Source organism: Monodon monoceros, unplaced genomic scaffold (assembly GCF_005190385.1).
Source record: "Monodon monoceros isolate NGI ecotype Baffin Bay Population unplaced genomic scaffold, NGI_Narwhal_1 Super_Scaffold_18, whole genome shotgun sequence".
NCBI classification, from domain to species: Eukaryota; Metazoa; Chordata; class Mammalia; order Artiodactyla; family Monodontidae; genus Monodon; species Monodon monoceros.
In genome coordinates, this window is record NW_021703774.1 from 39,567,994 (window position 1) to 39,595,861 (window position 27,868).

Below are 27,868 nucleotides of genomic sequence, written 5' to 3' on the forward strand. Positions count from 1 at the left end.
CTTACATGTTTTTAGAACAAAAAAAATTGGTGGATATTAAAGAGAGAAGCACTCGGGTTTTTTTGTTTTGTTTTTGCGGTACGCGGGCCTCTCACTGTTGTGGCCTCTCCTGCTGCGAAGCACAGGCTCCGGACGCGCAGGTTCATTGGCCAAGGCTCACAGGCCCAGCCGCTCCGCGGCATATGGGATCTTCCTGTACCGGGGCACGAGCCCATGTCCCCTGCATCGGCAGGTGGACTCCCAACCACTGCGCCACGAGGGAAGCCCGAAGCACTCGTTTTTTAAAAAATTTTATTTAATTAAGAAAAGTTTTTTTATACAGCAGTTCTTATTAGTCATCCATTTTATACATATTACTGTATATATGTCAATCCCAATCTCTCAATTCATCACACCACCACCCTCCCCCACCACTTCCCCCCTTGTTGTACATACGTTTGTTCTCTACATCTGTGTCTCTATTTCTGCCCTGAAACCGGTTCATCTGTACCATTTTTCTAGGTTCCACATATATGCATTAATATACGATATTTGTTTTTCTCTTTCTGACTTACTTCACTCTGTATGACAGTCTCTAGATCCATCCACGTCTCTACAAATGACCCAATTTCAGTCCTTTTTATGGCTGAGTAATATTCCATTGTATATGTGTACTACATCTTCTTTATCCATTCGTCTGTCGATGGGCATTTAGGTTGCTTCCATGACCTGGCTATTGTAAATAGTGCTGCAGTGAACATTGGGGTGCATGTGTCTTTTTGAATTCTGCTTTTCTCTGGGTATATGGCCAGTACTGGAATTGCTGGATCATATGGTAATTCTGTTTTTAGTCTTTTAAGGAACCTCCATACTGTTCTCCATAGTGGCTGTATCAATTTACATTCCCACCAGCAATGCAAGAGGGTTCCCTTTTCTCCACACCCTCTCCAGCATTTGTTGTTTGTAGATTTTCTGATGATGCCCATTCTAACCAGTGTGAGGTAATACCTTACTGTAGTTTTGATTTGCCTTTCTCTAATAATTAGTGAAGTTGAGCAGCTTTTCATGTGCTTCTTGGCCATCTGTATGTCTTCTTTGGAGAAATGTCTATTTAGGTCTTCTGCCCATTTTTTGATTGGGTTGTTGTTTTTTTTTTAATATTGAGCTGCATGAGCTGTTTATATATTTTGGAGATTAATCCTTTCTCCATTGATTCATTTGCAAATATTTCCTCCCATTCTGAGAGTTGTCTTTTTGTCTTTTTTATAGTTTCGTTTGCTGTGCAAAACCTTTTAAGTTTCATTAGGTCCCATTTGTTTATTTTTGTTTTTATTTCCATTACTCTAGGAGGTGGATCAAAAAAGCTCTTGCTGTGATTTATGTCAAAGAGTGTTCTTCCTGTGTTTTCCTCTGAGAGTTTTATAGTGTCCAGCCTTACATTTAGGTCTCTAATCCATATTGAATTTATTTTCGTGTATGGTGTTAGGGAGTGTTCTATTTCATTCTTTTACATGTAGCTGTTCAGTTCTCCCAGCACCACTTATTGAAGAGACTGTCTTTTCTCCATTTTATATCCTTGCCTCCTTTGTCATGGATTAGTTGACCATAGGTGCGTGGGTTTACCTCTGGGCTTTCTATCCTGTTCCATTGATCTATGTTTCTGTTTTTGTGCCAGTACCATATTGTCTTGATTACTATAGCTTTGTACTATAGTCTGAAGTTGGAGAGTCTGATTCCTCCATCTCTGTTTTTTCCCTCAAGACTGCTTTGGCTATTTGGGGTCGTTTGTGTCTCTATACACATTTTAAGATTTTTGTTCTAGTTCTGTAAAAAATATCACTGGTAATTTGATAAGGATTGCATTGAATCTGTAGATTACTTTGGGTAGTATAGTCATTTTCACAATATTGATTCTTCCAATCCAAGAACGTGGTATATCTCTCCATCTGTTTGTGTCATCTTTGATTTCTTTCATCAGTGTCTTATAGTTTTCTGAATATAGGTCTTTTACCTTCCTAGGTATTTTATACTTTTGTTGCAGTGGTGAATGCGATTGTTCTCTTAATTTCTTTTTCTGATCTTTCTGATGTTTCATTGTTAGTGTATAGGAATGCAAGAGATTTCTGTGCATCAATTTTGTATCCTGCAACTTTACCAAATTCATTGATTAGCTCTAGTAGTTTTCTGGTGGCATCTTTAGGATTCTCTATGTATAGTATCATGTCATCTGCAAACGGTGACAGTTTTACTTCTTCTTTTCCAATTTGTATTCCTTTTATTTCTTTTTCTTCTCTGATTGCCGTGGCTAGGACTTCCAAAACTATTTTGAATATTAGTGGCAAGAGTGGACAGCCTTGTCTTGTTCCTGATCTTAGAGGAAATGCTTTCAGTTTTACACCATTGAAAATGATGTTTGCTGTGGGTTTGTCCTATATGGCCTTTATTATGTTGAGGTAGGTTCCCTCTATGCCCACTTTCTGGAGAGTTTTTATCATAAATCGGTGTTGAATTTTGTCAAAAGCTTTTTCTGCATCTATTGAGATGATCATATGGTTTTTATTCTTCAATTTGTTAATATAGTGTATCACATTGATTGCTTTGCATATACTGAAGAATCCTTGCACCCCTGGGATAAATCCCACTTGATCATGGTGTATGAGTCTTTTAATGTGTTGTTGGATTCTGTTTGCTAGTATTTTGTTGAGGATTTTTGCATCTATATTCATCAGTGATATTAGTCTGTAATTTTCTTTTTTTGTAGTATCATTGTCTGATTTTGGTATCAGGGTGATGGTGGCCTCATAGAATGAGTTTGGGAGTGTTCCTTCCTCTGCAATTTTTTGGAAGAGTTTGAGAAGGATAAGGGTTAGCTCTTCTCTAAATGTTTGATAGAATTCACCTGTGAAGCCATCTGGTCCTGGAGTTTTCTTTGTTGGAAGATTTTAAATCACAGTTTCAATTTTATTACTTGTGATTGGTCTGTTCATATTTTGTATTTCTTCCTGGTTCAGTCTTGGAAGGTTATACCTTTCTAAGAATTTGTCCATTTCTTCCAGGTTGTCCATTTTATTGGCATAGAGTTGCTTGTAGTAGTCTCTTAGGCTGCTTTGTATTTCTGCAGTGTCCGTTGTAACCTCTCCTTTTTCATGTCTAATTTTATTGATTGAGTCCTCTCCCTCTTTTTCTTGATGAGTCTGGCTAAAAGTTTATCAATTTTGTTTATCTTCTCAGTGAACCAGATTTTAATTTTATTGATCTTTGCTATTGTTTTCTTTGTTTCTATTCCATTTATTTCTGCTCTGATCTTTATGATTTCTTTCCTTCTACTAACTTTGGGTTTTGTTTGTTTTTCTTTCTCTAGTTCCTTTAGGTGTAAGGTTAAATTGTTTATTTGAGATTTTTCTTGCTTCTTGAGGTAGGCTTATATTGCTATACACTTCCCTCTTAGAACTGCTTTTGCTGCATCCCATAGGTTTTGAGTCATTGTGTTTTTACTGTCATGTTTCTAGGTATTTTTTCATTTCCTCTTTGATTTCTTCAGTGATCTCTTGGTTATTAAGTAGTGTATTAGTTAGCCTCCATGTGTTTGTATTTTTTATGTTTTTTCCCCTGTAATTGGTTTCTAATCTCATAGCATTGTGGTTGGAAAAGATGCTTGATATGATTTCTATTTTCTTAAATTTACTGAGGCTTGATTTGTGACCCAAGATGTGATCTATCCTGGAGAATGTTCTGTGTGCACTTGAGAAGGAAGTGTAATTTGCAGTTTTTGGATGGAATGTCCTATAAATATCAATTAAATCTATCTGGTCTATTGTGTAATTTAAAGCTTGTGTTTCCTTATTAATTTTCTGTCTGGATGATGTGTCCATTGGTGTAAGTGAGGTGTTATTAAAGTACCACACTTTTATTGTGTTACTCTCGATTTCCTCTTTTATAGCTGTTAGCATTTGCCTTATGTATTGAGGTGCTCCTCTTTGGGTGCGTATATATTTATAATTGTAATGTCTTCTTCTTGGATTGGTCCCTTGATCATCATGTAGTGTCCTTCCTTGTCTCTCTTTTTTTTTTTTTTTTTTGTGGTACGCAGGCCTGTCACTGTTGTGGCCTCTCCCATTGCGGAGCCAGGCTCCAGACGCACAGGCTCAGCGGCCATGGCTCATGGGCCCAGCTGCTCCGTGGCATGTGGGATCTTCCCGGACCAGGGCACGAACCTGTGTCCCCTGCATCGGCAGGCGGACTCAACCACTGCGCCACCAGGGAAGCCCCTTCCTTGTCTCTTGTAACATTCTTTATTTTAAAGTCTATTTTATCTGATATGAGTATTGCTACTCCAGCTTTCTTTCGATTTCCATTTGCTTGGAATATCTTTTTCCATTCCCTCACTTTCAGTCTGTATGTGTCCCTAGGTCTGAAGTGGGTCTCTTGTAGATAGCATATATATGGGTCTTGTTTTTGTATCCATTCAGTGAGCCTGTGCCTTTTGGTTGGAGCACTTAATCCATTCACGTTTAAGGTAATTATCGATATGTATGTTCCTATTACCATTTTCTTAATTGTTTTTGTAGGTCCTTTTTGTCTTTTGTGTTTTCCACTTAAAGAAGTTCCTTTAGCATTTGTTGTAGAGCTGGTTTGGTGGTGCTGAATTCTCTGAACCTTTCCTTGTCTGTAAAGCTTTTGATTCCTCCGTCAAATCTGAATGAGATCCTTGCCGGGTAGAGTAATCTTGGTTGTAGATTCTTTCCTTTCATCACTTTAAATATATCGTGCCACTCTGTTCTGGCTTGTAGAGTTTCTGCTGAGAAATCAATTGTTAACCTTATGGGAGCTCTCTTGTATATTATTTGTCGTTTTTCCCTTGTTGCTTTTAATAATTTTTCTTTGTCTTTAATTTTTGTCAGTTTGATTACTATGTGTCTCAGCGTGTTTCTCTTTGGGTTTATCCTGCCTGGGACTCTCTGTGCTTCCTGGACTTGGGTGGCTATTTCCTTTCCCATGTTAGGGAAGTTTTCGACTATAATCTCTTCAAATATTTTCTCAGGTCCTTTCTTTCACTCTTCTCCTTCTGGGACCCCTATAATGAGAATGTTGGTGCGTTTAATGTTGTCCCACAGGTCTCTTAGGCTGTCTTCATTTGTTTTCATTTTTTTTTCTTTATTCTGTTCCGTGGCAGTGAATTCCACCATTCTGTCTTCCAGTTCACTTATCTGTTCTTCTGCCTCAATTATTCTGCTATTGATTCCTTCTAGTGTATTTTTCATTTCAATTATTGTATTGTTATCTCTGTTTGTTCTTTAATTCTTCTAGGTGTTTGTTCTTTAACTCTTCTAGGTCCTTGTTAAACATTTCTTGCATCTTCTTGATCTCCATTCTTTTTCCGAGGTCCTGGATCATCTTCACTACCATTATTCTGAATTCTTTTTCTGGAAGGTTGCCTACCTTCAGTTCATTTAATTGTTTTTCTCAGGTTTTATCTTGTTCCTTCATCTGGTACAAAGTACTCTGCCTTTTCATTTTGTCTATCTTTCTGTGAATGTGGTTTTCGTTCCACAGGCTGCAGGATTGTAGTTCTTGTTTCTGCTGTCTGCCAGCACTGTCTTCTTTTGTGAATTCTCCCAGGATGTTTTAGGTCCTTTATAAATTATAGTTGTGACCACCATAAGCATATGGAAAGTGTCATCAATAATTCCTTTCTTTGACCCTGTGTAAACTGTCATCTATTTTGACTACTCTATCAACGTCTCATCCTTCTAGGTCTTTCAGCATAGCAGACAGATATTCCTCCTAACACTGTAGCTTTGACTGCAGGCACCAACACATTGTGTTCCCTTCAGAGTTTTCTGACAGAGTATTCTTTTGTCCTTATATTAACACTGTTTATTAACCAATACCCCCTATTTCTGTCTTACTTGCCTTCAGAAGTCACTCACTGCTATTCTTTTCTTTATATTTTTGGGGGGCAGTGCACACAAGAGTACAGAATTGTTTTATAAGTTGTAACAAGTTATGCTGTGACCTAAACTCTTACCCTTTTACTGGGATTACTTCCCCCCACCCCTTTTCTTAGTGGAAATTATTAAACACAAAAGTAGAACATTTAATTTAATGAATTCCTAAGTACCCATCATCACCCAGCTTCAACAATTACCAACAGTTCACCAATCTTGCTTTTATTTCCTCTGCATTTTTCCTGGAATATTTTACCTTTTTAATTTTTTTTTTTTTTTGGCTTTGGCCACGCTGCAGCTTGTGGTGTCTTAGTTCCCCAACCAGGGATCGAACCCGGGCCCTTGGCAGTGAAAGCACAGAGTCCTAACCACTGGACAACCAGAGAATTCCCTGGAATATTTTAAAGCAAATACCAGATGTTATATCATCTCATAATTAAATACTTCAGTTCCTTTTCTTAATTTTGGTTACCTCCACTGCTTAACTTAAACCTAAAATTCATAACTAGGAAGCAGAGAAAATATAGTGGCTCACTGTTATCTAGTAGAGCAAATTCATTTCTTTAGCCTATCATTTAAGGTGGCTTCTTTCCTTCTTTTATACCTCATTGTTTCCCAATACAAAATTCTCTTTTAGCCAGATTTATAACCAGCCCTGTGTCACATACACAGACACACAAACATGCCTTCACATGCACATACACTGTTAGTTCTCATCTCCGTAATACATTTTGTGCCATTATTTCTTCTACCTGAAATGTGTCCTTTTTTTCGTTAAGCAGTCCTATAAGAGCTAGCTTAACGTTTACCTCACTTATTGTTCATTGTATTATTCATTCATTTATTCATTTATCCTACCAATAATTATCAAGTATCTACTAAATGTATAATAGTGCCCTAGATGCTGTGTGGATTAGAAAGAAGCATGATACATGATTTCCACCCTGAAATAATTATAATTCAATTGAGGAGTTTATGTAAACCTCTGAAAAGTAAACAATAGTGTAAAAGTTATTTATCAGAAAGATAATGACATAAGAGAAGTTGTATGGCAAGTGCATGCTAAAGGCCTTCAGAATACATAATTGGGACAAAATACAAGAAAGGAAGGGGTGTGGATGGCAGGGAGGGCATCACAGCAAAGATGGTGGTTGAGGCTGGCCTTGAAGGACAGGTCAGATTTGGATAGACAAGGGGGAAGAGGGTAATGGCATGAGCAAGGGCCTTAGATGGCACCGTCTCTGAATATTCTGATTTCTGTGGAGCTTTTAGGTGTTTTATAGCACATTATTTAGCACCTGGTTATGCATAAATAATTAGGTAAAAATTTGTTTGAAATTTGTAAAGGACTTCCATATATATTATTTCAGCTGAATTTTTGAGATAGAAAGATTATTATACTTGTTTTAAAAATAAAGACTCTGAGTTCTCATTTCTTTTTCTTTTTTAAAAAAATATATTTAAATATTTATTTATTTGGCTGTGCCAGGTCTTTTTTTCTTTTTGGCTGCATTGGGTCTTCATTGCTCAGTGCAGGCTTCTCATTGCGGTGGCTTCTCTTGTTGCGGAGCATGGGCTCTAGGCGTGCAGGCTTCAGTAGTTGCAGCACGCAGGCTCAGCTGTTGTGGCGCACAAGCTTAGTTGCTCCATTGCATGTGGGATCTTCCCAGACCAGGAACTGAACCCATGTCCCCTGCATTGGCAGGCAGACTCTTAACCACTGTGACGCCAAGGAAGTCCCTGTGCCAGGTTTTAGTTGTGGCACGTGGGATCTTTGTTGCCGCATACGGGATTTTCATTGCAGCATGAGGGATCTTTAGTTGTGGCATGCAGGAATCTTTTAGTTGTGGCATGTGGGCTCTTAGTTGTGGCATGCGGGATCTGGTTCCCTGACCAAGGATCGAACCAGGGCCCCCTACATTGGGAGCATGGAGTCTTAACCACCGGACCACCAGGGAAGTCCCCTGAGTTCTCATTTCTTAATTCTAAATTTTATTTGTATAGGATTTAAAAGGTACAAAGGACATACAATGAAAAGTCAGTCTTCTCCTATCTCTATCCCCAGGTCATCCACTCCCTGGAAGGAATCACTGTTACCACCTGCAACTTATTTGTTATCATTTGCAATTTCTTTGTGAGGCTATAGTATAACCTTGATATCAAAATCAGACAGGGACAGCGTAAGAGAAAAATTATAGGCCCGTTTTACCTATGAACCTAGATGTAAAAATCCAAAATAAAATATTAGAAAACCTAACCCAGCTATTTATAAAAATGATAGTGCATCCTGACGAAGTTCGGTTTATCTCAGGAGTGAGAAATGATTTAGTACTAGAGATGTATGCATATAATTGACCACAGTAAGAGATCAAAGAGGAAAGTTTACCCAATGGCTGAGGAAAAAGCATTTAATAGAATACAATACCCATTGGTTAAAGACTCTTAGCCAATTGTGAGAAAAATGAACTTTCTGAACCTGATAAAGTTTATCTACAAAAACCCTATAGCAAACATCATTCTAAAGGCAGAACCTTAGGAACATTACCCTTAAAAATCAATAAGAAGGGCTTCCCTGGTGGCGCAGTGGTTGAGAGTCCACCTGCCGATGCAGGGGACACGGGTTCGTGCCCCGGTCCGGGAAGATCCCACATGCCGCGGAGCAGCTGGGCCTGTGAGCCATGGCCGCTGAGCCTGCGCGTCCGGAGCCTGCGCTCCGTAACGGGAGAGGCCACAACAGTGAGAGGCCTGCGTACCACAAAAAAAAAAAAAAAAAAAATCAGTAAGAAGTATCCCTTAAAATAAGGATGCCTATTGTCACCACTTCTATTCAACATCCAACTGAAAGTCCTGGCTGGCCCACTAATACAGGAAAAATGAAAAGTATATGAATTGGAAAGAAAAAAGATGCTATTATTCGCAGATAATATGATTATGTATACCAGAGGTCAGCAAACTGTCTTAGGAGCCAAATCCAGCCATTGCCGGGTTTTATAAAGTTTTGTTCGCTTACATATTGTCTATGGCTGCTTTTGAACTACAAGAGCAGCAGAGTAGCCACATCAGAGACCATATAGCCTGCAAAGCTAAAATATTTACTGTCTGGTCTTTTACAGAAAATGTTTTTGCTAACCCCATGGTCTATAAAATAATTCAAGAGAACCTACAGACTCTATTAGAACTAATAAGGATGGGTTCAGAAAGATTATGAGATACCTAACAATGTGAAAATATCAATTGCATTCTTATAAAAAGATACATTTTATAATAGCAACCAAAAGTATAAGATGCGTAGGAATAAATCTACCAAAAAGAACTTAATGTAAATCAGCTATACTTAAATGTTAAAAAATAACTTTATAAATTATAAAACATTGAAAGACATAAGAGAAGACCTCAATTAAGTGGAGGGATATACCATGTTTTTGGAAGACCCGAGATTGTAATAATGCCAGTTAACCTTACAGGACCACTGTATTAACAAATGCCAATTATGGATTTGGACTGATGGAAAGGCCAGACACAGACACAGTCTTCAGAAACTGAACAGAGTTTACTTGTTGAAGGAATTAGAAAGAGGGAGTTGGGAAACCCTGTGGAGAGTTCAGTAATATTCCCCAGGACAGTTGGAGAAGTTTCTTGACTTATTCGTCACCGAAGGGGTGCATAGTTAGGGATCATAATGTCTGAATGAGTGAGAGTCATATCACACCTTTTGGAATTGTACCTGTCCCCCTCCATGCCTAGTATTATATACAAAAGATTGGAGCAGACTTGTACATGGGATAGTCTGGATAGGTACTACACTCCTAGGACAGGTTTTCAGGATATTTTAGTGTCCAAAACTCAGGAACCAAATAAACCAAGAAACTTTTTTTTTTTTTTTTTTTTGAGTTAGGGCTATTTGGAGAAAGCATGATCCCTCACTGTCCCCATCTGTAGCTACTTGCTATCTGAAACTCAGACAAATACCATACTCTAGATTCAGCTAACAGTATTCGTTGCTATTATAATTCTTTCTCCAGATTCTGGCTATCCTCACTGAGGTCTGGAATAGATTTGAGATCACCGTAGGGTACAGTGCAGTAGAATACACTCAAGCCTCAGCACAGGCCTCCTTTATTTTCCTTGGCCTCCTCAGGCTAACCTCGCTGGGTCCCTATGCATTCCTGGGCTCGGTGGGAAGAGAGTAACAAAGGCTAGTTACCCAGGGGTTTTTGATAAGATCTTTAGACCTAGGCCTCATCTTGCAATCTCCAACTTAAACAGGATTTGCAATAAAACTTGGCTAATTCTGAAATTACTGTGAGATAAGTAAGGGCCAAGAACAACAATGGTAATTTTGATGAAGAACAAGGTAAGGAACTAATTCTCAGATATCAAGATTTATAGAGCAGTGGTAATCAAGATGTCATGTATTAGTAAGGGATAGGCAATTAGATCACTGGAACAGAATAGAGAGCCCAGGGACCTAGCCCTGTGTATCGGTTGGCATAGGCTAGGTTGTATTATAGCAATGAAACCCCACCAAAAAAAATCTTAGTGGCCAAACACATCAAAAGTTTATTTCTTGCCAATGCTACCTGTTCACTGTGAGTAGGCAGCAAATTACTCAGGGATCCAGGCACATGTCTCCATGATTACTCAGGTAGGAAATGAGAAGTATCACTTTTACTCACCTTTAAAGTCATATGGCCATGCCACTAAGTGCCTGTATAGAGAAAAACTAGAATATTTGCAGACAGCTGTGATGACTAGAACATTATGCATATATGAAAACTTGATATTTGTAGAAGAGAATCTACATAGTAAATTGTCCTGGGACAATGAATTAGCCATAGAGGAAAAATAAGGTGAAATTAGAAAATGAATTGTGGATTAAAGATCAAAGGGTAAAAATCAGAACTTTAATTTTTTTTTTTTTTTGGCCACACAGCACAGCATGCAGGATCTTAGTTCCCTGACCAGGGCAGGGATTGAACCCGTGCCTCCTGCAGTGGAAGCGTGGAGTCTTAACCACTGGACCTCCAGGGAAGTCCCCAGAACTTTAATGTTTTAGAAGCAATAAAGGGAAGGGAAGGGAACCATCTTTAGTATTCTTAAAAGAATTTCCTAATGCAAAAAACATAAATCCTAAATAAAAAGATTGATAAATATATACATTAAACTAATGATATTTTCTAAAAGGACATGACATAGGCTATGAGAAAATGTCTGCAATGCATATAACCAACAAAGGCTTCGTACTCACAATATAAAAGTGACCCCTACTAATCACTAAGAAAAGAGCAAACAGTCTGGGGAAATCAGAAGGCATTTATATGTTTGTGTGTGTGTATATTGCTCATGTATGATGCTCAACCTTACTAGTAATTGAGGAAATCCAAGTCAAAACCAAAGTAAGATACAATATCCCACACATTCAAATTGGCAAAAAAAATTTTTTTTTAATCTGATGCCAACAAATTTGGCAAGGATGTAGAGTAAAGGAACTCTGTTGGTAGTACAGCAAGTCCCCTACATATGAACCTTCAAGTTGTGAACTTTCAAAGATGCAAACGTGCATTCCATCAACGTCAGGTGTGAGTGAAGTTGCAGCTTGCCCCCCGTCTCCTATTGCTGACGATCCTTCAGCTCTACCATCTCCCACCTCCTCTCCCTCCTCCAGTCAGTAACTCTTCTTGCCTGTTCACTCGATGCCAGCCCCTGTATGTCAGCTGTTGTACTGCACTACTGTACTTTTCAAGGTACTGTACTGTAAGATTAAACATGTTTTCTTTATTTTTTGTTTGTTTTTTATGTATTATTTGTGTGAAAAGTATTATAAACCCATTACAGTACAGTACTATATAGCTGATTGTGTTACTTGGGTACCTAGGCTAACTTTGTTGGACTCACGAACAAATTGGACTTACAAACCCACTCTCGGAACGGAACTCGTTCATATGTAGGGGACTTACTATATAAACTGGCACACCCATTTGGAAGAGTAGTTTGGCTATATCTAGAAAGTAGAAGTTTTACTCCTAGGTACAAACTTAGAGAAACCCTTATACATAAGAACAAAAACATAGTATTTATTGCAACATTGTTTTAAATAGCAAAAAACTGGAAAAAGCCTTAACATGTCTATTGACTTAGGACAAGAGATAATTAAATGGAAGTATATTCACACAATGTACTATTATACACCAGAGAAAACTGATGAGCTAGAACTAAAAGTATCAACATGGTTAAATCTCAAAACCATGATATTGAGTGATATGAGCAAATTACAGATGGATACTAATACCATATTATTTATATAAAATTTAAATACATGCAGAATAATTCTAACTGTGGTGTATTGATACACATGTGTTATAATATCTATGATGATAAACACCAAGATCAGGATGGGGATTACCTCTGAGGAAGAATAGGATTAAGGAAGGTCTAAAAAAATGAATCTACAGCAAAGATGGCAAAATGTTAATGTTTAGCAAGAGGGTGATGAGTAAGGGTATTTGTTAAATTAGTCTCTGTACTATTTTGTATGCTTGAAATATTTAATAATAGAAAAACAATAAACTTAAATTTCAGCTAGGTTAAAAGACTTAGACCTAAAGTTATACAACATATGTGAAGAAACTCCATGATTCAAACCTAGTCATATGATTCCTGATAACCAGCTGTTTTTATTTTTCCTTTTTAAGTATTCTTTAATTAACATTGTCTTACTAATTGCCTTATAAGGCTTCGATGTAGGGGTGAGATCTCTGAAAGAGGGATTCTGTCTTAATGCTTTAACATTCATTAGCTTGTGTAGGTGCTCAGGAAGCAATCCTGATTGCTAGATTGCTGTATACAATGTTATGCATGGGACTGTGATTCCTGGTCCATATGTCTGAATCTAAATAATAGTAAATGATGTAATGACAGAATTTTACAATGACAATCTCTAGTAAGTTTAGGTGTTACGTTGATCAGTCCACATCCTGAAAGGGAATAGCAAGAGGTCTTAATTTTTTCTGTCAACTGTCTAAGAAGACATTATATTTTCACAGCTGTCACAGAGTGTTCCATATTACTTTATGAACTAGTACATGGTACATTGATAGTTTTCTCTTTATTTATTGTAGGTATTATGACTGGAGCATTTTATTCAGTCTCAACATTATTAAATCAAATTATACTGACATACTATAAGGTAAGCTTCTGCCTATATTGTGTTGCATGCCTGGCCAAGAATTTTTCTTTAGCAATATAATCCCTGTTAGCATGATCATAAGGCTAAAGATTTATGACCTTGTTGCTGTAAAAGATTTATATTTGTTTTCACTGAGAATACATTTAGTCCAGTTTATAAAACAACATGGAAAGCAGAAGTCATTATTGCTTTGACAATACGTCAGTCTTTTTAAAAATTTTTTTAAAGAGATAGTGTGACTGGTTATATGAAAAAAGACAAAGAACAAACTTTAAAAGAAACCAACACAAATATAAAGACGTAAATATCAAGCTCTGATCTCTCTTTGCTTTTGAAAGGAGGATGCAGTTGTAGTATGTAAAAGCTATCAGCTTAACTTCCTTTTCAGACATCTGTGAATTACTTAAGAATTCTAACAAAAATTACTGTACTTTCTAACCATGGAAGATCAAGAAAAATTCCCTTTTTGATTTCTCCCATATATCAGGGTTTTTTTTTTTTCTGTTTTAATGTAGAATGTCCTTTAACATGTGCTTTTCCTTCCTCTACCCCATTCACCTTAACACATGTACTGAATTCTTCATGTTATATTGTATGCTTAATTTTATCTGCTATTTCCGTTGACTTTGAGAAGGTATTGGAATGTGAAGGATCTGTTTGAATTCGAAGTATCTGATCAACTTCTTTTGAAAAACATTTTAAGGGAGAAGAAGTGAATGCTGGAAGGATTGGGCTAACGCTAGTGTTAGCTGGAATGGTGGGCTCTATTCTTTGTGGTTTATGGCTGGATTATACCAAAACATACAAGTAAGTGAAAGTAGGCAAATGTATGGTGTACAACCTAAGGTATTTTGGTTTTGAAGGAACCTTTACTTTTTATTTTAAGAAATTTACAAACTGTTATTGTTACTAAAAGACTTGGATTCTAGACACTCTTAGGTTCCCTTAACTTTTGAATACAGTAGTCTCTGTATTATCTTATCGGTCTTGTTTATTTCAACTTTGAGAACTTGGATACCTTATGAACTCTCCTCCCCTCTAATAATACTCACATATACCTCTTCAGAATGGATCATTTCTATTCTAAAAAGAGCCCTTTCTGAGAAACATTTGACTTCTGACAGAGACTTTATATTGCTCTTTTCTCATGTTATGAACTTAAAAACAAACAAATAAAAAGTTGTTCTTTCCTATCAAAAGGCTTTTTGGTAAAAATTGTTTGGCTAAAATGCCCCCAAACTGTAGTTCCACTTAACTCTAATACTGTAATACATAATATGAAGATGCTATATTAATTGTACATCTTTATGGAACCAGAAAAATGCTAATACAAAAGAAAAAGTGAGTAATACCAACTAGGAGACTGAGAAAGGGGTTTCAGAGGCAGCATCTTTTGCACTGGGCCTTAAAAGAATAGCTATATTTCAAAAAAAAAAAAAAAAGAAGAAGAAGAAGAAGAATAGCTACATTTCTTAACAGACAGAAACTTCCCATCTGTTTGGGAGAAATGAATGAATGGAACTATGAATGAATGAAGTAATGGAACTATGTCCTCTGCGCCTTTCAAGGCCTAAGATATATTTGATACCATTATCTAAACCCTTTCAACATACTGCTGATCTTGAAATTCTCCAAGATAGTTCTCGTGTAATTTAAGACAGCACTTACTGTGGCTTCATTATTACGTAATGGTAGCTTAGAGTAAAACCCATTAAATTTGTAGATGAAGGGAGCATATGTAAAGGATTTATATTTATTAATAGTCTTTGGTCCATTTTATAATTAGGAAACTGGATTGGCATAGAAATGTTCTTTGTTGCCCTGGCTTTCTTCTCAGGATAACTGCCATTCATTCACCAAGTTCCTGTTTTGTTTTTTTTTTTGTTTTGGTTTTTTTTGTGGTACGCGGGCCTCTCACTGTTGTGGCCTCTCCCGCTGCGGAGCACAGGCCCCAGACGCGCAGACCCAGCGGCCACGGCCCACGGGCCCAGCTGCTCCGCGGCACGCGGGATCCTCCCGGACCGGGGCACAAACCCGCGTCCCCTGCATCGGCAGGCGGGCTCTCAACCACTGCGCCACCAGGGAAGCCCAATGGGAAATAATATTTGATCCCTGTCCTTAGGATCAGGTGTTCCTGATAAGGTGTTCACATATGTAAAGTTAAATAATAATATAACAGACTAAAATAGATGTCAAGTGCCAATTATGTACATAGAAAATGATTAGGGAGTTTGGAAGAAAGGAGAATCTTGTAAGCTGCAGTGGTTAGGAAAAGCATTTTGGAAGAGGTGGAATTTGATCTATATCTTGAAATACGGATAGGGAACTATCCCATTTGGTGGCACAAAAATGATTTTATCCTTATGAGTTTTCCTTCTTGTCTGAGCATTGGATATGATGTGAGTTTTGTTGTCTGTTGCTGTTGAAACTTAAATTTAATCTTTCAAGTCCATGCCTTGGTGGAAACATTTTCCATAGATAAGAAGGGGTTAATCTTGAAATCTGAAGAATTTATTACTGTATGGACAGAGCATAGCTAGACGTGATTTTTATATGCCTAAGAAAATCGGACAAAATACTAACAATTTTGTTGTTTTTGTTTTAGACATACTACTTTGACAGTTTACATTTTGTCTTTTGTTGGAATGGTTATATTTACTTTCACACTAAACCTTGGGCACATTATCATCGTGTTTGTCACTGGAGGGTTGCTTGGGTAAGCATCGCATGTATTTAGGAGGAATGATAGCATGCTGTTATAATTCTGAAGTATCACTACGGTGGTTTTTAACTTTTTTAAGTTCATCTAAAAGTTCTTTAATATTTTATTTTTTATTTTTAGTTGTTTAATGTCTTTATTGGAGTATAATTGCTCAAAAGTTCTTTAATATTTTAAACTTTAAAAATCTGTCTTGTGCATGTCAATGTGTAATTCTTTACAACTATAAAAATTAGCTTAAAATTATTTTTTTGCTATACTATAGGTGAAAAATGGATAAGCCTCACTTAATCCAAGTAACTTTACTTGGCTAGAAAGACAACTGACTTAGAAAACTAGGGGTAAATTTTTCTCAGGAAAAATAATTAGAAACTGTTTTGCTTCCTAGTTCATGGTTTTGCTTCTCAGTTCTCATGTCCTTGGGTTAATTGGTGAATCATAATAGTGCCTTCCTTTCACATACCAACCTCAAAACATTCACTTACTTGATAATTAGAATAGGTCTGAGAAGTTAAGCAATTGCATCAATATGTGATATTGTCCTTTTAATGATTCTTTCTGTGATTTTGGATTTATTTTCTTAGTTTCTTCATGACTGGTTACCTCCCCTTGGGTTTTGAATTTGCTGTTGAAATCACTTACCCTGAGTCTGAAGGCACTTCATCTGGTCTTCTTAATGCTGCTGCACAGGTAAACCTCTGATTTCTCTTAAATCTGAGACCATTAGTTTACCAGATAGTCTAGTGGATAATGAGTTTGACCATAGTTTTTGTTTTAAAAATTCCACCTTTCAATGCATGTTTCTAGAAGCCAAAGCATATGAATAAAATAGTTAAGAAAAGTTCTGGGGAAAACATTATATTTGTTTTAAAGAAGCAAACAATAAAAATATTTCTCTTACTTTATTTTAGATATTTGGAATTTTATTCACATTGGCGCAAGGAAAGCTCACGTCAGACTATAGTCCTAAGGGAGGGAACGTTTTCCTCTGTGTTTGGATGTTTGTAGGCATCATTTTAACAGGTAAATTAGGGAATTTGCCTGCCAAAGTACTCGTGTCATGTTGTCTTTATATTTAATTTTCATTTATATTGCTTCTCAAGGCTTGACAGAACTCAAGAAAAAAATGAGATAAAAAGCAGGATATTATTGTTTCCCTTCAAGGATATGAATCTATGAATTCATTTTTCAGGTTTCAAATTCAATGCAATTACTATGCATAGAAAACAAAACCATTGTAACAAGTGTCAGTAAAGGCCTGGAATGGACAGACCTGGCCTCAAGTTGTGATTCTGCTGCTCACTAGCTGTGTGACTTTGAAAAGTTACTCAACCTCTCACATCCTCCCTTTCTCATTTATATAATAGGGTATTAAAAGCCTGCTTTATGATGGTTATACAATTTTTTGAATATAATTTTAAAAACACTGAATTGTATACATTAAAGGGGTAAATGTTATGATATGTGAATTGTATCTAAAAAAAATGTATATAGATGTAATATAAATATGGTAAAAATAGCAAAAAGAAAGGGGGAAATGCAACTATACTATTGCAAGATTTCTACATCTTTCTTGAAGTAATTCTGTATAAAGTCTAAGAAGATTGTGATAAATTAAAGATGCACAGTGTACTCCCTAGAGCAACGAATAAAAAATAATAACAAAAAAAGGCTGCCTTAGGGGGTTGCTGTGAGGATTAACTGAGATGGTTGATGAAGAGCTCCTAGTATAGTGTCTGGCACCTAGGACATGCCTGATCATGTATCACATAGGCTGCTTTTTTTTTTTTTTTTTTTGCTGTACGAGGGCCTCTCACTGCTGTGGCCTCTCCTGTTGAGGGGTACAGGCTCCGCGCAGGCTCAGCGGCCACGCCTCACGGGCCCAGCCGCTCCACGGCATGTGGGATCCTCCCAGACAGGGGCACGAACTCGTGTCCCCTGTGTCGGCAGGCGGACTCTCAACCACAGCGCCACCAGGGAAGCCCTGCTTTTTTTTTTCTTAAGATTTTTTTTTTTTTTTGGCTGCGTCGGGTCTTAGTTGTGCGGCATGTGGGATCCTCCGCTGTGGCGTGCAGGCTCTTTGTTGCAGCACACTGGCTTCTCTCTAGTTGTGGCCCATGGCTTGTGTGCTCAGTAGTTGCGGCACATGGACCTAGTTGCCCTGTGGCATGTGGGATCTTAGTTCCCTGACCAGGGATCAAACTCATGTTCCCTGCATTGGAAGGCAGATTCTCAACCACTGGACTTCCAGGGAAGTCCCCTTAAGATTTTTTTGATGTGGAGCATTTTTAAAGTCTTTATTGAATTTTTGCTTCTGTTTTATGTTTTGTTTTTTTGGCTGCAAGGCATGTGGGATCTTAGCTCCCCAACCAGGGATCGAACCCACACCCCTTGCATTGGAAGGCGAAGTCTTAACCACTGGACCGCCAGGGAAGTCCCAGGCTGTTATTATAATGTGGTAACCATGGGACGAAGTCAAATGGTGGTGGTGGAAATAGCGTGTGGAATTATTTGCCAGTTCTTCTTAGGTTTAGTCAGAATAGACATGGGCAGGAAAGAGAATAGCGCCCAATCTCCAGAAGAAGAGCATGTAAAAGAACTTTTATCCATAGTTTGTCCAGGCACACGGGTGTAAGGATGAATTTCGAAGCAAGATTTATAGGGAATTCCCTAGCAGTCCAGTGGTTAGGACTCTGAGCTTTCACTGCGGGGGCCCAGGTTTGATCTCTGGTTAGGGAGCACAGATCCCACAAGCTGTGGTGCGTGGCCAAAAAAAAAAAAAGCAAGATTTATATCCAGTAGTGCTTCCAGGCCCATGTTGGCCTCAATTGTTATTTCACTTTGTTAATTTCTTTCAGAGTCCCCTTGTCAACATGAGAGACAGAGCCATGGAGACTTGAAGAGGGATTATTTTTTTGATCTGGTATAACTTGATTCAAGGATAGAATCTAACAGAAAGATATGAATCAAGGCTTCTTTTTATATTCGTTGAATACCTGATCATTCTTTTTGAAACCCCCTATATGATAAGTGCTTACCAGTGATAAGCACTTATTTTGGAAATACACAACCACCTAAGGTCACTATCATTCATTCATTACACTCAAAGAGACTAAATGTACCATTTCCTCAAAGAAAAACATCCTACCACAGAAGTGTTTTCTTCTTATTCTCTTCAGTTAGTAAAACAAAGCGTACAAAACTGAATGTTTTGTAACTGAATGTATGTAATTTAATACATTAACTGTCTTAACTACTGATCTGTCATAAATAATTCCATATTTGTTCTTAATTTCCAGGGAAGTAACACCTAGCTATCAAATAGAGTGTTTCTGTTGCACCAAAAAAGGGAACAGTTTTGTGTTCTCTTTTCACATTATCTTATAGTAAGATTCATAAATGTTAATTCAAACAGGTGAAGTACAGAAAATTAATTAAGAAGTGAAAAAAATATCTTTAAAATTAGTTTTACATTGATACTTTTGCCACCTAAAAATGCTAATTAATGTCTCTCATATGTTGAATGTTTTACTGGAGAGAGATGATGGATTTATATCCAGTAGTTATTTGTTTAGACAGAGGAAAGAAGGCTGGGAAATTCCTGAGGTGTGGTGAAGGTGGTACCTTTTCTTTTTACATTTTTTTGAGAATTGTTGGCATGTCTTGTTTTGACAGGGGAATTACCATTTAAATGCAGTGCATTCTGCTTTTCCAGTATTGACAGCTCTCTGTAAAGTCTATTATATAGGCTCCTTAGCCCATTTATGTCCATTGAAAAAAGTGTTTCTAAACACTTCACAGTGTTTCTAAATTCTATGATTAATATTAATGGTAAAGAAATCCACAGTTTCCCCCTATAAAAAATGAGTAGCCTCTTTGATTTGGTGGATTGTACAACAGTGTCGAGCAGATCAGCCGATATCGATCATTGCTGCAATTTAAAGCATGACGTTTTAATATCAAGCTGCTTGTAAATATGAGCTTGTTATACAACATCACTTTAAAATCATTTAAATGCATTCAGAAAGGCCATTTTACATATATCCAATTAGTTCAGCGTAAATATCTGAATTTCTAAAATATTGGTATCAGTAATGGAACAGAATTCTAAGGGGCCGTGTGGATTTCTAAAGAAGCATTAGTCTAATTTTTAAGACTGATTTTACTTTCACCTTTCAGACTTTGCTTTATGACTGATTAGATTAGTTAACTACCCACAAACTTTTATCTTTTCTTGTTTTACACTCTCTTTGTGCAGTCTGTGGCCTTAACTACCACATTAATCTGTACCTCCAGACCCTGATCGCTTTTACATTTCAGACCAATATGTCTAATCATCTATTTATCTCTGGACCTGGATGTCCCATGGGATTTTATACTCAACCTATGCAGAACTGAACTCACCACCTTCCCAATCACACCAATTCGTCTTGTATTTTCAGTTTCAATAACTAGGACCTCCATCCATTCAATTGCCCAAGCAAGTCACCCACTTCCCCCTCCCTATTCCCCATTTTTCATATCCTATCAAACCACTGAGTCTTTTTTAAAAAATATTATTTATTTATTTATTTTTTGGCTGCGTTGGATCTTATTTGAGGCACACGGGGCTTTTGCTGAGGCGTGCGGGCTCTTCGTTGCGGCGCTGGGCTTCTCTCTAGTTGTGGCGTGCGGGTTTTCTCTTCTCTAGTTGTGGCGCACAGGCTCCAGAGCATGTGGGTTCTGTAGTTTGCGGCACGCGGGCTCTCTCATTGAGACGCACGAGCTTAGTAGTTCTGGCATGTGGGCTTAGTTGCCCCGCGGCATGTGGGATCTTAGTTCCCCGACCAGGGATCGAACCAACGTCCCCTGCATTGGAAGGCGGATTCTTTACCACTGGACCACCAGGGAAGTCCTCCAAACCACTGAGTCTTATTGGTTCGATTCTAAAATATCTCTGAAACCTGTCCCTATATCACCATTTCTCACACATGCAGGCTTTCCCACCTCTCGGCAGGATGAAAGCCTCTTGACTGGCCTTCCTGCCTCTAGCCTTGTTGCTGATGACATCCCCCGCACAGCTGCCAGACTGAGTTCCCTAACGCACAGACCTGATCATGTCCTCCCCTACTCAGACGCAATGTCATCCTGCCAACCCAGCCTCCCATCTTGCCACCTGCCTCTTGTACTTGATGTTCCAATGATCCCAAACTACCTCTAGTGCCAAGAATAGGCTGTACTCTTCCTGTCCTGGTCTCTTGGCATGTACTGGTTTCCGCCTGCCTAGAATGCCTTCCCCTCTCCTCTTATCTGCTTGACAAGTTCCAACTCATTTTTCAAGTTTCAGTTCAAACATATCTCCTCTGGTAAGCCTTTCCTGATTTCCTTCTGACGTAGGTATTTTTTTCCCCACACTTCCGCTACACTGTGCGTGCCTGCATTATTGGAGTTGTTATACAGTGTTATAATTGTTTGCACGTCAGGGTTTCCCTAGACTGGAGTGTCCTTTAGGGAAAGAATGGTGCTTTTCATCTTTGTGTCTTGGTTCTTAGCATCCTGTATTTGTTCACTAATGAATGACTTGCTAATTAAATTAATGGCTTAGAGAGATACTGTTATTTTTTCAGGCTACAAGAATGTTATGGAATATTATGGTACTGTAGAGTGCTAAATTTGACAGTATCAAAAAAGATTTTGTACTGCTTAGAAAAAAATATATTTATACATACTCTACGGTAACTCCATTGATGCTTCTCTGTTTGCAGCATTAATCAAGTCTGATCTGAAAAGACACAATATAAATAAAGGAATTACAAATGGCGATATTAAAGCTGTAAGTAGTGAATGTTTTTATGATTATACTATTGAGAAATGTGTGCCTAGAGTGAGTATAAACCCGTCTACCCCATCAGCTTTTTTTTTATTCCTGTGGATCTGTCATAATGGCATATGCCAGATACGTACTGTAAATTTTTTATCCTCTTATTCTTTCTACAGGTACCAGTTGATAGCCCCACAGATGAAGAATCAAAAACTATTCTGATGTCCAAGCAATCAGAATCAGCAATTTGAGGTGAAAGCAAAAGTTAATATCATGTGATAATTGAGTAATAAAGCTTAGTTTATAGGTTGTGGGAATGGACACTTACTTGAAAATTATTGTATGATTCCTGTATGCAGTTACTGTTCTTATTTATTAATTTAAGCAATATTTTGCTTAAAATACTTTTGTTTACATCATTTTAACACTACCATTTATCTAATGAGTGTCCCATCTTATATTATTGACCTAAAAGTAAGCTTCTTGACATTTGGTTTTTAAAAGTAAATGTTCTTTTCGTAGAAAATGGAAGCTTAGAAGGCTTTCTAAAATGATAATATGGAGGTCCAATCCCTTCAAGTCACATAGGAGTACATGCAATTTGTTTATACAAAACTATCCAGTGGAACCAAGTGTACAATGTATTCCTAATTATCTCCCTTTCCATTGTTCAGACCAGCTGTCCAAGCCCCCTCAGTGTGAATACAGTCTACGAATATGACACTTCTAACCCACCAAATGACACTATTGGGATGAGACTTCCAGATGACCTCTTAAGATTTTTCCCATTTCTTACATTCTTGTTAGAAAATACTTTGTAACAGGTACTGTCAGTGACCATAAAAACTTTTCTGTGTGCAGACGGAACCCATAACTTTGGTCTTAGGCATATGTTCTCATTAAGCGAAGTAGCTCAGACACAGACTCATTACCTTGAGTTCTTCTTTGTGCTGCCTTCCCATTCATCGCAAGAATGCTAACACTATATTTTTTCACTCCAACTTGATATAGAGTAGTTTTGTATCCACTACCTTTTTTTACTCTTTTTTTCTTCAATATATAACTTTCTAGTAAGAAAATTTCATCCTATGTGTTACTGGCTTTTTCATGATTTTTTGTATCACACCTTATACTTTTGCCTTGAAGATTCCTGAGATAAGGAAATCTGTAATAACTTCAGGTAGCCTAGGTATTCCTATTTAGTGGAGACCTCTTGAAATGCTGTCTGTTCTAATTCAGCAAATCATTCTTTATGGAATCTTTATCATTCTTTGAGGAATCCTTTGCCCAGGTCTGTGCTCCCTCAGTGTGTTGGGGGAGTGGATTCTTTTCTTCACCACAGAATGTGCATAGGCTCCAAACTGTTGGAACATCTGCTCTTTTACATGCTCAGGGTAAGGAGAATAGGACCAAATGCATTTCCACAGTGCCTACCACTGCGTTTTGTTTACAGTGAGAATCTCAATGTTGTTCATGTCCTGGCTCTCTAAGCTGATAGGGAATATCTTTAGAGTAATGGCATTTAAACAGCCATAATATTTATATTATGTCCACAGAAACACAAAAAACCAATCAGGTATTCCCTTGAATATCCTTGAAGTGAATTAGCAATTCTGATTTGGGTGTACTATATGCATCGCTTTATACTGAAATTATAACATTCTCTGTAACCAAACGACAATAAATTATGTGGAATCTTACCCTGGAGAACGTGTTACTGGAAGAACTTAGCTGGGAATCAGGAACTTCAGGTCTATGTCCTGGATCTGTTTCTAGTTTCCCTGTAAATCAGCCAGCACTTTCCTCATCCGTATAATGAATGTGTAAAATTTGATCTCAGAGATCTTTTTTGAATTTTAAATGCACTCATCGGGGGATAGACCAAATCATTGTACCACAGGAACTTAAATCTAGCTGTAGAAAAATTCCCTGGACAGTTGAATAAACAACTGTGGTTGTTACCTTGTAGATACAGGAAACTTAAAATCTGTTTTTAGAACTCCCCTGGTGGCACACTGTTTAAGAATCCGCCTGCCAAGGCAGGGGACACAGGTTCAAGCCCTGGTCCGGGAAGATCCCACATCCTGCGGAGCATCTAAGCCCATGCGCCACAAATACTGAGCCTGTGCTCTAGAGCCCGCGAGCTGCAACTACTGAGCCCACGAGCCACAACTACTGAAACCCATGCACCTAGAGCCTGCGTCTGCAACAAGAGAAGCCACCACAATGAGAAGCCTGTGCACCACAACGAAGAGTAGCCCCTGCTCACCACAACTAGAGAAAGCCCTCACGCAGCAACGAAGACCTAACACAGCCAAAAATAAATTAATTTTAAAAATATGCATGACAAAATTTTTAAAAAATAAAATCAAATCTGTTTTTAGCCTTTTTGTTCAGCTGGTGATAGCTCAGGCAGAATATGCTGAATCATTAACTTCCTTAGATATTTACGTCACAGATTTTATGGCCAAAAATATATTTTAAGGTACCTCCTCTAAATAATTGTTTTTACTTGTAAACAGTCAATGTTATTTCAAATGATCATATACTTGTCAAGTTCCTGAGGTTTGAACAAATTACAGATAAAAGTTGGAATATTTTATTTCTAAAAAGCATATATACATATATGTCATATGTATTTTTCCTTGTTGATTAGAAAAAGAATGAAATATGTTGTGACAAAACACAAAATGAATTGATAATTTTTCTGTATTTTGAATTAAATTTGTCTGTAATACATCAAACAAGAATGTCATGTAATTCTATGTCGTATCTTTGGAATATGGAGTTGGTAACTATCACTTGTGTAAATTTTAATCAAGTGATTTTAGAAAGAAACTGGATGCTTTCAAAAGCTCTTGTATTTATAAATGTTGCAAATATAGCTTTTGCCTTTTGTGAATGTTGGAGAAATGTCTTTAAAAATGTGTTTTAAAAATATGTGTAAACATAGAGTATTGCCAGAAGAATGCCTGTTTGTCTTAAGTCATTTTTCATGTTCTGATTTTTGCTTTTTGTACTATTTAGCTGTATGCTTGTTCTTCAGTTATTTCAGACTTGAGATAAATTTATTTTTTTAAGGTTAATTTTGTGTGGCTTTTTTCTTTTTAAGTTATGATGTTTTAGTACACATGGGGAATGGAAAGGGATTATAACATTTCAGAATGGGCCAAGGGGGAGAGGTGGTTTGTGGAACACAGTAAGTCCCCTACATATGAACGAGTTCTGTTCCCAGAGCTCATCCCTAAGTCCAATTTGTTTGTAAGTCCAACAAAGTTATTTTCACTTTTGTTTCCATTGTTATTGCTTGGCGCTTCTTAGCAGTAGTACCAGCTACATCCCTGCTGCTTTCACGCTTGCTTCCAGACATCCTAGGCTTGAAATAAATATGCTATACTACTGTACTCTATATAGTACTGTACAGTAAGGTACACAAAAGCACGTGATTGGACATGCAAATGCACGTTCGCATCTTTGAAAGTTCGCAACTTGAAGGTTTGTATGTAGGGGACTTAACTGTACAAGGTAACAAAGCCCACCAGGGTCAGGGTCCAGATCAGGTTCAGGGCTGAACCAGCAAAGTAGCCAGGGCTCAATTTCTTCCCCTTACTTTGGTGCCTGCCTCTCATTGGCCAGATGGGTGGCCCGCCATGAGCCATCATGGACACTACATCTAAGCTCCAGACAGTTTGCCTTTTTCTCCTGGTAGCACGTGCCTGTATGGGACCGTATATCCTAGAGTATGTGTCACTGTTCCCCAAGGCCTTGCTGATGAATGTAATAATACCAATCTACAAGTTTATTCATTGAAAATAGGGTAGGATAAATGTTCATTCTTCATAAGATTAAGTGAGATAATACATGAAAAGTGTTTAGAATTAAGCTTGACATAGTCAACACTCAAAAGTTGGGTATTGGGACCTCCCTGGCAGTCTAGTGGCTAAGACTCCACACTTCCAATGCAGGGGGTGCAGTTTCGATCCCTGGTTGGGGAGTAAGATCCCACATGCCACGCAGTGCAGCCAAAAGATTTTTCTTTTTTAAAAAGGGGCATTATTCTAATACATTAATGACTGGTAACTAGCAACGACTACCACTTACATGTATTTAAATTTGAAGAGAGACGTTCAAGTGACATATCAAAAGAATACCAATGAGGAAAATCTGAAGTCCTGTGGAGGGTCAACAGAGAAGATATTTGGGGAGAAGGGAAGTGGTGGCCTGCACCATTCAAATCAAACCGGGCAGGGGTCTGCCCACTCCAAATCCTCCCGAAGCTAGTCTTGTGTACTAATAAATGGGTTAGTGTCTATTAAGGAAACTGTAATAGAGACTGGAGGCCAGATGAAAGATTGGTCTAGGGCAGTGACTCCCAAAGGTTTTGATCTCAAAATTCTTTTACACTTAAAAATCAATATGTATCATATTAGAAACTAAAACAAAACTACTTTATTCATTTAAAAATAACTTCATTATATCTTAACATAAGTTACATCTTTATGAAAATAACTATTTCCCAAAATAAAGGTGGTGAGAAGAGTGACTCTTTTAAATGTTTAAAGAATGCAAAACTCTTTAATGTCTGGCTTTATAGAAGACAGCTGGATTCTTAGATCCTGGGTTCAATCTGTAAAGATAAGCTATTTTGACATGTTTGAAGGAAAGCTTTGCAGGTATCTGGAGCTGGAAAGGGAAACGTACTAGTCTTTTCAGGTAATTGTGGATATTCTTTAATACTATACCAAAATTCGAACTGGTAGTGTCTTAAAAGTTAGTTGCTATGTGGAATCTGAAACTTTGTTATATTAAAATCTAATGGTCTGTCTTCTTGTTTAAATAGATCTGTAACCATGCATGATTTTGTAATATTATGCATTGACATTTGGAAAATAGGATTTCACTGAATTATGCAGCTCTTCCAAATACTGATATATTTCATTATATGGTGCCAGACATATCACCTCTGATCTCATCAGAAAGTCTTTCAAGTATTGGGAAGCAGTCAAGCTCATACAAGTCTTCTGAATCTTGTTTTGGCAGAGGCAGGATTTCCAAAACACTAATTTTAGTTTGAAAACTTGATTCTTATCATTGGCAAAAAAAATTGTCAGTTGCTTCTTGAAGTGACTCGCTTCATTGTCTCTTGAGAAAATATCTACTAAATGCCCATCTAGGTAACCGTAATTTATGTCAGTCGTTCTTTCAAGTGAAAATGATTTTCTGTGAAAATAAGGCTCTAGTTCAGCTTGCAACTCAAATAATTGTACAAGTGCTTTTCTGCGAAACAACCCTCATACTCCGGTGTGTGGCAGGGTGTGTTATGCATACTTTCCATGTCATCACAAAATATTAAAAAGTCATATACCCAAGGATCGGGATTCAATAGCTCTTACTCCTTCACTGAGGATATTCTTAGGTGAAACTGACTTTTTTTAAACTGCAAATGCGTGGTGGTGAAGGATCCAATGACCACCAGTAGTATAGTTTGGTGCCACAGCCCTAGGGCTAAGATGCCAGCAGTTTTACCAGTTACCGCTTTTTGCAAATGTCACCCAGTAAAAAATGCAAGTAACTTCTTTGTATTATTATTATTACAAGAATTTTGACATGGTTTCCCTGTAAAGGGTCTTGGGGACTCCCAAGTTTCTGCCAACCGCACTTTGAGAACCACTGTTCTAGAAAAGAGATTGGTTTTCAATCAATGATTGACAGTGTGAGAAAAAAGGAAGAATGGAGAGTAAGAGGGGGTCAAGGATCAAAGGTGTCTAATAAGGGGACAGAAGAAAGAATCATTGGAGACAGAAGAGTCTGTGAGAAAGGAAGGCAGAACTGGGTAGTTTTATTAGTTACCCTATAATAAACAGAGACTTCAAAATCTAAGCCCTTTCTTAGATCCTATTGAAAAGCGCTAAAATTACATTTAGATTTTCAGTGGAAAAAAAGACTTCCTTTCAGAAAAGAAGTACCATTCTCATTTTCCACAGCAGGCAAAGATATATAGGTAAGTAGCACATTTCTTTTTTAATATATTTTAAAATTTTAACCATGTGCATTTTATTGCATGTATTTATACCTTATTAAAGCTTAAAAATATTATCCAAAATAAAAATCTGGATTTCTTACTGTTTTTGTAAAATCCCCTATATTGACTTCACCACTTTGTGCCACACCCCCTGGGAGGGTCACCTTGCCTCAGTGGTCAAAAATATAAATGAGCAGGGCTTCCCTGGTGGCGC

General features: G+C 37.6%; 1 protein-coding gene across 1 annotated transcript in view; it reads left to right on the top strand.

Annotated features, from left to right (window-relative positions):
* FLVCR1 (feline leukemia virus subgroup C cellular receptor 1) overlaps nt 1-23,332 on the top strand; it is a 36,729-nt gene extending 13,397 nt beyond the window's left edge. Inside the window, exons 4-11 of the mRNA XM_029226961.1 lie at nt 13,046-13,113; nt 13,817-13,920; nt 15,719-15,829; nt 16,417-16,522; nt 16,744-16,855; nt 21,577-21,644; nt 21,809-21,884; nt 22,307-23,332. Coding sequence (XP_029082794.1) covers nt 13,046-13,113; nt 13,817-13,920; nt 15,719-15,829; nt 16,417-16,522; nt 16,744-16,855; nt 21,577-21,644; nt 21,809-21,883 — 644 coding nt within the window. The 3' untranslated portion in view covers nt 21,884; nt 22,307-23,332. The remainder of the gene's footprint in view (nt 1-13,045; nt 13,114-13,816; nt 13,921-15,718; nt 15,830-16,416; nt 16,523-16,743; nt 16,856-21,576; nt 21,645-21,808; nt 21,885-22,306) is intronic.
* Nucleotides 23,333-27,868: the final 4,536 nt, after the last annotated feature.